General features: G+C 45.0%; 1 protein-coding gene across 4 annotated transcripts in view; it reads right to left on the bottom strand.

The window, feature by feature from the left end:
- The window catches only part of NR2C2 (nuclear receptor subfamily 2 group C member 2), an 87,763-nt gene that overhangs the window by 24,979 nt on the left and 50,381 nt on the right, over positions 1-12,403 (bottom strand). For all 4 annotated transcript variants that reach the window (XR_002138647.3, XR_002138648.3, XM_019746954.3 and 1 more), the window contains 7 exons: positions 10,563-10,763; positions 8,367-8,469; positions 5,767-5,946; positions 4,679-4,826; positions 3,837-3,930; positions 1,793-1,926; positions 390-567 (listed from right to left, as the gene is read on the bottom strand). Coding sequence is in view for 2 of the 4 variants with exons in the window: in XM_019746954.3 (XP_019602513.1) it covers positions 390-567; positions 1,793-1,926; positions 3,837-3,930; positions 4,679-4,826; positions 5,767-5,946; positions 8,367-8,469; positions 10,563-10,763 (1,038 nt within the window). In the remaining 2 variants the exon portion in view is untranslated. The remainder of the gene's footprint in view (positions 1-389; positions 568-1,792; positions 1,927-3,836; positions 3,931-4,678; positions 4,827-5,766; positions 5,947-8,366; positions 8,470-10,562; positions 10,764-12,403) is intronic.

The raw sequence follows: 12,403 nt of genomic DNA, 5'->3' as shown, positions 1-12,403 counted from the left end.
CTAGAGGGCAAGCAGGACCAATGGCTGGGCATGAGGGCTAGCTGCCTATGCTGGAGCAGAAAAAGGGGCCTGCCCGAGCCTGTGTTGGAACCAGGTCGTCATCAGAAAGCAGAAGGCAGAGCAGTCAGCCCTCGCTGGTCAGCACCATGGAACCTTTTTGGGCAATGACAGGCTATGCCTGCTTCAAGGTTACTTTCAGAACCAAATGGCACTGTGAGCAGAGGATGAGTGAAAATGCTTCATAATGGAAACAACTGTTCTAGAATATAAGATCCTGATCAAATGCCACAATATGAAAATGAGCTCACTCCACAGACGAGCTTTGGTAGAGAGCCTCTCTCCCAGCAGGCTGGGAGGCTGGGGGCATGTGGTTAAGTTGAACAACTCACCTTAAATGTGACGTGAGTGTCTGAAAGGAGGGGACCTTCAACCTCAATGATGGGTGTGGACTGGTCTCTGCTGATGACATGGATGCTCCCTCCTCCACTGGTGTCGATCCCGTCTGCCAGGCTTGGAGGCGAGGAGCTGTCTGTGGTATTAAGTGCTTTAGCTAAGGTATCAAATGCCCTATGAGTAAAAATGAAGCAAGTATTGTGAGTCCACAGCTTTTAGGGAGAAAGGAACTCTAGCTGAGACATAATTTAGAAAACCAATGCATTGGGGAAAGATAATTATATTCTACCTGCTAAGAGAAGGGATAAAAAGGAAAGCTTCTATATATTATCTATACTTCATCTTGGGCACCAAGCCATATATTATTCATTTTCAAATGTAATTTCTTTTATTTTTTTTACAACTACTCTCCAAAGTAGAGTTCTCTGTTTTAGAGATGTGAAAGCTGAGGCTTAGAGAAGTTAAATAAGTTTTCCAAACCACCCACATAATAAACGGTTGAACGAGAACTCTACCTAACTCAAGTCCCTCCTCTTTCCACTGGATCTAGACTTGACTTTGCTCTCAGACTGCAAGGGAACGTGAGGACCAACCCTGCACCTGCCCACCCCCACATGAAAGGAGCAAACACAAGAGCCAGGTTACAGGGAAGAAAAACCCTCAGAGGCCACTTGCAGACTTCTGGGACCAGCTAACGCCATCTATCACCTAATATCTATCTATCTGATGAATTTAAGCTCTAGACTCACTTGGGAAAAACATATATGAGAAAAATAGGCTAAAGCAGAATTGGGAAAGGGGATGAACTATTAATATTAATATTCAGGAACAATAAACAGTGACTGATACAAGTAACATCTGTCCTCTGAAGGGTTTTCTTCTGCTACCACTGAGTTACTCAATGTCCTTTGTCATTATTTGGAATGAAAAGCAGTTTTGATTGCTTTATATCATTCATATATACCGGGGTGCCAAAAAAATGCATACACATGACTTGTATTTATCTTTTATCAGTATGTATTGAGTATTACAATTTTAATAGTTTTTTTCCTTTCTTAAAATGTGTATACATTTTTTTTTGGCACCCTCTATATATACCATGTTTCCCCAAAAACAAGACCTAGCCGGACCATCAGCTCTAATGCGTCTTTCGGAGCAAAAATTAATATAAGATCCGGTCTTATATTATAGTAAAATAATATAAGGGAAACATGGTATGAACCTACATTCCCACAGTTAAAATTTGAAAGCAGATAGACAAACATGGGCACTGTTACAGTTTTACAATCCTTGATTAAATACGGGGTGGGTGTCAAAATGCTGCCACCCCCCCTCACAGTGAAGTGACTGAGTGCGCATGTCAGGAGAGGAGCCTCCACCCTCCCTCCTGTGTTCGTACCGAGTAATCTCACTTGCAGACTGGTCCTCCGGTTGCATTTCCGAAGTGTCACCATTGTTAAGAGATTCACTGAGATTGGCAAGCGAGGTTACTACATTTGCCAGTGTGCCCAGAGCTCCCTGGCTTGTTTCAGCCTATTAAACAAAAAATAACATTAAAAGAACACACACACATGACCCTCAGGCCAATGGAGGTATAATGTTGGTTTAAAAACAGCTTCTATGGAGGGTCTGACTACAAGGAAAATCTTTTTGGTGATGCACTAGTTCTGCACCTTGATGGTGGTAGTAGTTACACAAATCTACACATGTGATAAAATGACCAAACAAAAAGATATAAATTAGACATCACCAAAATTTAAACTTTTGTGCTTCAAAAGACATTAGGAAGAAAGTAAAGAGACACCCCCTCACACAAGACACCCCACAGAATGAAGGAAATATTTGCAAATTATACATCTGATAATGGTTTAGTTGCCAGAATGTTTAAAAAACTCTTACAACTCAATAATAAAATACAAATAAGCCAGTTAAAAATTGGCAAAAGATTTAAGCAGACGTTTCTTCAACGAAGATTAAAAATAGCCCAAAAGCACATGAAAAGATGCTCAATATCACTGGAAATGGAAATCCAAACCACCTCACACCCACCGAGATGACTAGGATTAAAAAGACAGAGAACAACAAGTGTCGGAGAGGATGTGGAGAAACTGGAATCCTCATAAACAGCTGGTGGGAATGTAAAATGGTGCAACCCATATGGAAAACAGTCTGGCAATTCTTCAAAAGTTTAAACAGAGTTACCATATGAGTTACCAGCAATTCCACTCCTAGGTGTATATACATAGAGAAATGAAAACATGTCCATAAAAAAAGCTTGTGCACAAGTGTTCACAATAGCACTATTCATAACAGACAAAAAGTAGAAACAATCCAAATGTTCACCAGCTGATGAATGGATAAATAAAATGGGGTACAGCCAATCAAAGGCATGTTGTCAATAAAAAGGCACAGAACACTCCTGTGAAATCCCTCGGTAATCAAGAGTTTTAAGGTTGTTCAGGTCTTCCTTTCAGTCTTAGTTTCTCTCCACCCCACTCCCCGGTCAGTCACTGTCCCGAATGTCTCGGGTGACAGGTGCAAGCCGGGTGTGGGATTCAAGTCCCGCACATCACCGCTGTCCAAAGACGGGAAACTCCAAGCCCAGCCTGAGAATCACCAGGGGAAGGGCAGCTCTCCACTGCAGCCAATGGCTCTCATTTTTGCCTGTTCTTTTCCAAAAGAGGGTGCTCCCTAATGCACTGAGCGTGCATACCAACGTGCACATGACATTCCTTCAGGAAGGAAGCCTGAAGGCCCAGCTCTGATTCTAACGGCAGCAGCAATGCCAGCGCTATTACCAAGTTACCCTTTTAGAGAAGAAAAATCAGACCTCAGCCGTGGCTGGCTGCTACTTCATCATTATTTGGGTTATATCAGGAACAATGAGAAAGGCAATGGCCCTGGATAAAACCCTCCTCCGTAGTTACCTTCAAGAAGTTAGCCAGTTGTCTCTCTTGGACTGACACATCTCTCTGTTCACAAGAAGTTCAATTCCCTCTGGCTGATGTGCTTCAGCAGTTTTAGAATTGTTAGAATCCTGGCTCAACTTCCTCCTGCAGATCATCTAATGCAAAGGAACTAGTGGCTTCTGCAAAATGCCCTCCTAGGATAAGCAGCTATTTCCTCAGCATGCCAGTAGTTTGCCAATGTGTGTACAGGGGTGGGGGGGGGGGCGAGGGGCAGGAGGAAAATCTTTATAGATAAGAGAACCATAGGACTTTTACCAAATTGAACTCTATACCCTGTGATAATGACTGGCCAGCCAGCCCTGACTGAGTTTCTGAAAAGCCATCAGCATCCCTAAAACAAATCATAGGGGTCTGAATCAGAAGAAGGCCATGCTTTCAACGTGGTCTCTGAAGGCCAACAAGAAGGTGGGTGCACACATTTAGAGAAGCAGTCTGCACTGCAACAGAAAGGTCGAGGAGAAGACATAACATCACCTTGGAATCTGTGGCCAGCAGAACTGTACCATCTTCACGTATCAAAGGCTGCTGGATGTTCACAAGCATCCCCGGATCAAGAAGACCTGTTTGTCTATTTAAGACATAAAGAAACCAGAGTAGGTTCCAACATTTAATGTACAGTATAGTCATGCTATATTTCTCTGTCCCTGTCGCATCTGCAGAACTATCTTTGAGTAAAAGAAAAACTAACTAGATGCAGCCACCAAATGACTGAACACCCCCCCATCTCTCTGCAATGAGATGTGCACACAGCCATGTCTACAGCCTGAGACAGGATGACACACAGACACACATCCTCAGGGCTTCCATGCTGACTGCAGACTGGGGCTTAACTTGATCTTCAGAGTATCACCAAGGCATTGTCAACCTTAGTTCTCTCTGTTACACATCTGGATTTGTTTTCCCTCTCTCTGTTCCTTTTAAATTAAGTTGAATACATTACATTTAAAAGAACATGTAAGTTATCTGATAGAACATGGCACTATCTGAGACCACACCCGGGACTCAGGCCTTTTGTCTATACTGCAAAAAAGCTCCAATCTTGAATTACAGAACTGTTTTCCTGTAAGAATAATGCCCAAACTATAGGACATAATCCGAGCCCGAGACAGGAAAAATTCTGACCCCATCTTAAACTAGCCATCCTCAGGCCTGTCCAGAGGTTTGACTGGAACGGTTCCAAAAAGCGGGATGAGGCAGGACAAGGCTCTGGCTGTGGCAGGCAGGCGATACAAGCCCCTTTCCCAGAAACATCAGCGCCTCCTCTGATCATCAACGAAGGCTGATGGCAGTGCTGCTCTGTCAAAACAGGGACTGACCTTGTTCCATCTTTATCTGCCACAAACGTGGGAGTGGCTATCAGAGGACTTCTCAGGTCCTTCCGGATATAGATTTTCTCAGTTGACGCAGCACAATTGCTTGGTTTCTCCCGTTGCACATCAAAGGGCTTTCGTTCACTCTGCACAGCTTAAATCACAACATAAATAGTCATATTTAGAGGAAAGATTTGAATCAATAAAAACCATATCCTTCATGGTTTAAAGTAAGGGGTCTTCCTTAGAAAGTCTAGCTCAATTTTCACAGTGGACTTTTCCGCCAAAGGAGAGAAAGGTTCAAAGCCAAACAATGCTACGTCAAATCCAAAGGCAGGAAAAGGAGCTCAAGATGGTGGGCGCTGCCTGTGAAGAATGGCAGCTCGGCCTCGGCACGGCCTTGTGGGGCCCACACAGGGCCCTCTGGGTTTTCACTTCTTACCTGCTGACAAAAGGGATTCTCTCCAGGGTAAGAAACACCCGTCTTCAAGTGGGTCCCTAACAGAGAGCTTGTCCAATGCCACATTGCAGAGGAACAATTCTGATGCCCAACTCAAGTCTGCATGACTTCTATAAACTGTTTAATGGTGTCAATTTTCTATCACCCTAGCAACCACTCCCTTCAGCAATCTGGTATACAGAACAGGTATACATGCCAGAAACAACTGAAGAAAATGAAGACTGAGCCCCAAATCCAATACATAAGTAAGGTAAGCGGTTCTATTTCAGAGGAAGACCCCGTGGCTGGGACAGCCTGCATATCTTCCCAGGGCCTCACGGCTCCTAAGTGGCAGACCTGGAGCTGGATCTGGCATCACCTTTACTCCAAAGCCCATGTTCACCCCACTCCACAGTGCTGCCTCCTGATTTATCTGGAGGCGTAGCAACATACACAGCATGGGGAATGACCAACCCTGGCAATGTCGGCACTGAAGAACCCAGCTGATTGAGAAGGTAAACCAAAATGAAGCCAGAATGGACACTTTTCCTTAGTATTTTAAAGTCAGGTACAGGACCCTTCCTTAATAGACTTGTACTTGCTCACTTCCTCCCTCCCTGTTAACTCACGTGGTTTCTTTAATACTGTTACTCACATTCCATTTTCATGCCCATCTCTAAGCATTTTTTCAGTCGGCAAAACTGACAGCGGTTCCGGTGGTGCTTATTGATGATGCAGTCTTGGTTGCTCCGGCAGCTGTAGGTCAAATTTTTCCTTACGCTCCTTTTGAAGAAACCTTTGCAACCTTCACAACTGACAGCCCCATAGTGACGGCCTGCAAGGATAAAGAGTACAAGAAGTGGTTTACCAAGAGAGGAGGTGACCTGTCACAGGCCTGTTTTTAAGGCAAGACTATCAAAGCGACTGGTGTGCAGTGTCAGATGCCGGCTCCATGTGGACAACCATAGGTATGGTGCCCAGGTCTTTCACGTAATTTCTCTACACTCTTTAGTGAGGTCATGATTGAAAAACTTAAGCTCAGATAGGTTACGTGACAGCTGGTAAATGGTGTGACCTCAATGCTCTTAGGACACGGAGGACGTGCCATACAGTACGAGCTCACAGGGATGGCTGAACTGTGCTGTTCTCAGCGCGCATCTGGTCCTGGCTTTCGAGACCTAGGCTTTTGAGGCTACTCAGCTCCCCTGCCCTGCCAAGAGCAGCAGGTAGCAAACGCATGCATGTGAGGTTTGGGCACACAGGGTCTCCCCGCATTTATTCCCTGTGTGACTCATGTGCTGGGCCCTCCCCATCCCCTGGGGGGAGTGGAATGATGATGGGAAGCAGCATGGGCATTGTGGCTGCATTGCCACAGTGAAGGAAGGTTGCCATGCGGCTCAGCTGGGTTAGATAGACAGGCCCTTTCGGAAACACAGTCCTAGAAATACATTATTAAACACAGTTCTTTCTTTCCTAATCTTGGTTACTTTGGTGTCTCTTAACTTCTAATTACCAATGACATTAAAAAGAGCCCTCCACCTCAGTTCACCCTTCTTAGTTCACAAAGTACTTCCACACACATTATATCTCACTGGTTCCCAGCTGGGACCGACCATGGATAGGCTCTCCTGGTTCAGTCTTATGGAACCCAATGTCTGAGCTACATTGCTGGGAGGACACATTTCACAGGATCATCATTTACAGCAGCTATAGAGCATCCCACTGTCCTAAGCTCTAGCATGCAGAGCCATTCGCCAAGGGCGCACCTGGAGGGTCTCAATTTTGGGCCTTTAAGAACAATCCTGCTAAAATTACCCACCATGCAGACATCACTTTTCCTTCCTTGCATGGTATTTCCTTGGACTCTCTAGTCCTTAGAGTGACTCTACTATGTGGAGACAATGGCAATGTAAGCCTGTGACTAGGCTGTTCCTTTAAGCCCAGAAAGGGAGTGACAAGTGGGAAAGCCAAGCAGATTCTGTAGCCTCTTCGTTATGTTAATACTTCATTCATTTGGTGAAAAGTTTGCAGGGTGCTTCTCCTTGCTGAGCAAGAAGGTGGGGATGTAGAGATGAACGGGTCAGACACAGTTCTTACTTCAGCAGAAAGAGCACATTCTAGTGGAGAAGACAGACCTGTATGAATCAATTACAAGAGAATGCAACAAATGATGGGGGGGGGGGGTCTGTACAAAAGGGGGGCGAAGACAGAGGCAGCACAGGTGACAGCTTGCGATAAGGGGTGGGACAGGTTGGATTTATCAGTATAAGGGGTAGGAGCAGAGGCAGGGAACCCGATAGGGCACTGACGTCACAAGCTGGGAGGGGGACCGGAGCTTCTGTAGATGCCTGCCTGGGGCTGTCTTCCTAAGAGGCTTGGTCCAGCCTCCTTTAAAAAAACAAAAACAAAAACCAAACAGGACCACAAAGTATCCACAAAGTTCGTGTGAATTTTGTGACCCCAGAATAAAGTGGCACCAAGCAGCCACCACAGAACTCAGGCCCGTGCCCTGCGCATCGCTGGAACTACAATCGCAGTAACTACTTCTCCACTCCTCCGGGCCTGCCTCACTGTCTCCTACAGCTCCCAGCGTGAGCAGGCCAAGGCTAAACTGTCGGGCCAGGCATCTCCTCCAGCCTCCTGGTGCCCACACGCTAACCACAGAAGCCCGGGTCTCTGCCCCCAAGACACCGGGGAGTGGACATTAAACTCTCTGGGTCCTGGCCTCACCAGCTGGAATGCCCTTTCGCTTTCCCCAACATGCACACATTCAACCTCCAAATCTCACAGAGTAACTGCCTCTGGGGACCTTTCCTGACCCTGGGACTCCAGCCAGAATCACAAGCTCCCTCTTCCTCCACTTCAGCCATTTATCACATTGGGTTACAGGGAGGGAATGACAGAGACAGTTAACAAGATGAAGGGGGAATAAATAACACATTTTGTGAAATGGCAAAGCAGTGTGGAAACACTGACTAGATTAAAGAAGTGATTGCTTTCTTAGTAGCAATACATATTCAACACTCAACCAAGATTTACAAATCACAGAAATAGTTTCTTGACTTTTTCTTTTGATTCTAATAATCTGACAAACTGTTCTGCTTATATGTATCATTACCCCAATAAGAAAAGTGGAGTTCATGTTTTGAAACCTACAAACCTACAGAAAATGTTCTCTCTCCATTACCCTTCTCCCCGATTTGGTTCATGATGTTGGTACACGATGCACACCCAGCATAACCTGGGGTTCCTTACCGGAGGCTTTGTCGCCACAGACCACACAGTACTCTACCACCTGGGGCCGTTGGACGTCGGCCTTCCCCAGCAAACGCTCCACAGAAGCAGAGTCCGTGACGATCTAAGAAGAATCGGGAAACAAGCAGGGTACAGATTAAAAATCAGATTGCTAAGCAAAGTAATGTTTAACTGTAAATTCTTAATCTTGGGTTTCTAAGCAGGAGAACTCTGAGCAGAACTGGGAAAATTCCACCTGACAACTTAATCTCACAACCGGAATGGCCTTGCTTCTCTAGACTGCACCCCTTCAATGGGAGTAGGGGTTGGGGATTGTCCAGGATCAGGCCCTGGTTTTTACTGATCTGCTCTATCTGGCTACCACAACCACCCAGGATTGGGGGCCATGCGGGAGTCACACAGAGGCCCCAACATAAAGATAACTGAAGTCTTTCTGGCTGCCCTGGCTGCCTCTCTGTACCCATGAAACAGCTTGAAAGTACGCAGAGAGGTACATTTGGCAGAGAAATAATCAAACTTTATTAATTAAATAAGTAGGTCTCTCACTGAGGTAGCTTAGAGTGGAAGGACTAGAATAGATGACCTCCAAAACCTATTATTTCTCCTTCATTTATAGGTGACTTTCTAGATGACAAACAGTGTTACCCATCCAGAAGAATACCATAACTGATACTAATGTACTGAATATAAGCCTCAAAAGGATTTACATATGGCGGGAATATATACAGATATCATGTAGAATGACTTCTTGTAAAACATGCAACCAAATCAATAGCCATCCTTTCACAAACAAGGAGTAGTCTAAATAAGCAGGGAGGAATTCGGATTTCAGATGACTGGAATGTACTCTGGGAAAGGAAGGATGAGGCAATATTTATTAACTGCACCATGAGATATCTCAAAAGTACAGTTCTGGTGTTCTGAATCCAACTCTATCAGAAGAAGAAGAAAAAAATCATGTCCTTAATTTTCTCCATAGCAAAAGATCTGCCCCAAAAACACATGGATTCTTAGCAGCGTTATTTGCAGTAGCCAAAAGGTAGAAGCAACTCAAGTGTCCATCAACAGATGAATGGATAAACAAAGTGTGGTTTGAGAGACCTACTTATTTAATTAATGGATAAACACAATGGAATATTTAGTCTTAAAAAAAGAAAGAAATTCTGACACCTGCTACAACATAGATGAACCTTGAAAACATTATGCTAAGTGAAATAAGCCACTCACAAAAGGAAAATCAAATATTGTAGGATTTCACTTAAATGAGGTCCCTAGTCAGAGAGACAGAAAGTAGGATGGTGGTTACCAGGGTCTGGTTGAGGAGGGAATGGGGAGTTGGTGTTTAATGGGCACAGAGTTTCAGTTTGGGAAGATGAAAAGGGTTCTGGAGATGGACAGTGGTGATGGTTGCACAACGTGAATGTACTTAATGCCACTGAACTGTACACCTAAAAATGATTAAGATGGTTCAATTTTGATATATTTCATCACAAACTTAAAAAAAATAAAATAAAAAATAAAAACATGGATTCCAACTTGATCCTGACTAAACGTTCCATGCTTGGCCACCATGAGACACTGCCCTCCAGTCTCTGTTTCTTCAAGTGTTGGGCTTGGAAATTCAGTGCTTCCCAATAGCCCTGCTTTCCTTAAGCCCTTGCTCTTCTCCTTCCCGCGTCCATCCTGCCCTGCCAGGGTCGGGAGAAGCAGGGCACAGACAGAGATGAGAACTGAGGGGCCGAAGCAGCAGTTCACAGGAGCACGGAAGGACACAGTGACGAGCTGGACCCGGCCTGACCACCTGGATAAGGCTGAGCTAAGAGTTAGGAACAAGTCAGACCTTGTCTGACTGTGGTCAGCCCTAGGTGGAATCCCTAAAATATCCTGGGCCAAGGGCTGCCACCATGTGTGGCCTTAGTTCAGTGGTCTCAGTGCCACCTTGCTCATGCCAGTCTCCTACGGGCCACTGATTTTTCCCAGTTCAACTACCATCCCACCTAAGCACTGTCGTTGGCTGCCCTGTGGGTCTTGCCATTCATTTGCTGATTTTTTACTGTAGCCAAAGCAGCAACCAGCCATGCCAGCCAGTCCCTAAAGGACCTTCTAGAGATGGATTTGACCTCCAAAACAGAGGTTAGAGTCAGGAACAAGTCCAGTAGCACAAGTTCTGACATAACACCTGTCAGTAGGCCTTACCTGGATCCTTCCGGGGACGAGGTTATCCGAGGTGGTGAATATGAGCTGCTTGGCGCTGGATGTCTCCGGGGAAGCCAGGATCACCTTCCCAGTTCCAGCTCCATCTGGGCTGGTCAGGATGAACTGCTGCTTGGGGGAGCCGGAGGCGTCCACTGCGGTGACTATCTGGATCTTCTGTCCTGTCTGCTGGTCTGTCACAATCTACAAGACACAACATGGAGGCTGCTCTCACGGGGCATCGTGTGACTCGTGCAATCGCAGGTGGTACTCAAAGCGGTCACTGCCCAATGCCATCCTGGGTTCCATGCTGGTCCACGATGCAGTTTCACCAGTGCACGGTGAAGTGAGAAAAATAAAACACAACAGTGAGCTTTTCAGAAGCCAATTTTCATAAGGCTAATTTATTCTAGGATGTTATCATTCCCGCTATTTTTAGAATTAAAATGCCCTTTGGGGTAGGAGAAGGGGGAATTGGATGAAGATGGTCAAAAAGGTACAAACTTCCAGTTTTATGATAAGTAAGTCCTGGGGATGGAATATACAGCACAGTGACTATAGTTAACTCTGCTGTACTGTGTAGTTGACAGTCATTAAATAGAGAGCAGATTCCAAGAGTTCTCATCACAAGGAAAAAAATAACTTACTTTCTGTGTTTGTATGAGATGAAGGATATTAACTAAACTTATGTGGTAATCATCTCACAATATATGAGAGTCAAGTCATTATGCTGTATACCTGGAACTTACGCTGCATGTCAATCATATCTCAATAAAACTACAGAAAGAAAAGCTCTTTCTTTTATAAAATGAAGACAGTAATAAATAGTAGATGATAAATTTAACTTAAAAAGATATCCTTGTCCTAGGCATAATAAAAATATGAACAACTCTAATTTTGAAATGCTACTGATCAACAAAATACAGAAACCTAGGACTGACTGCTTTAAAGAAGGGTTGTTTCTGAAGGGAAGGGCCTGTAAATAATCTTGCCTTGGGTGATAGCACACAGGGAGTCCTCTGCTAACATATCCCCAATTTCTCCCACTTCCTGACTCAGAGGCCTTTCAGAATAGAAACGACACCTGATTCAGGGGTAGATCCCCAGGGCCAGCACAGGGCCTGGCACCTGCAGAGAAGACTTGAAGAACAGATTGTAGAAGCAATGAAGGCAGTGGCTGCTGACTTTGCAGAAGTCCTGCCCCTGATCCCACTAGGGTCTCCTACCGCCAGAGCTCACTTCTTCCCAGAGTCCTTAAGTGCATCAGTCAGGATTAAAACAGATGTCATGGCAAGGGTGACTTGTCTTACTTATTCAGAAAGTTCTTTGAAGCTGTTTGAGTCCCTGCCCTGCCTCTCTCCCAGGTTAAATGCCCCACTTAGAGCACTGCCCACCTTCTCCCTGAGGACACCAACAGGCCTTCACTGAAGACAGGAATCTTGGGGCTCTGGGCAAGGGGAGATGTGCTTTACCTCTGGTTGGAACTCAGTTCCTACAGCATATTTATGGGCAGGTCTGGCATCTGCACGTCTTGATAGACGATGCTTTGTGACATGGAATTTTTCCACAGCTGAACAGGAAACTCACACAGAGTCTAACACAAGAGCTTTGCCAACTGTTCAATATGGAAAACCAGACAATGCTGGTTGGTTCAAAAGAAAGTGACATAGGCAAGAAAGATGCAATCACTTAACACATGTTTACTGAGCACCCACTATGTGTCGAGCACTGTTCTCAGTACTAGGGATAGGGACATGAACACCCAAAGACCCACCTTGTAGAGCTAACCTTCTAGCGGGGAAACAGACCGTGAGTACTCATATTATAGTACATCAGTGAAGTAA

Source organism: Rhinolophus sinicus, chromosome 5, assembly GCF_057876585.1.
Source record: "Rhinolophus sinicus isolate RSI-liver-muscle chromosome 5, RSI-T2T, whole genome shotgun sequence".
Classification (NCBI taxonomy): domain Eukaryota; kingdom Metazoa; phylum Chordata; class Mammalia; order Chiroptera; family Rhinolophidae; genus Rhinolophus; species Rhinolophus sinicus.
Note: the sequence above shows the minus strand (reverse complement) of the source record. Positions and strands in the feature narration are given on the sequence as shown.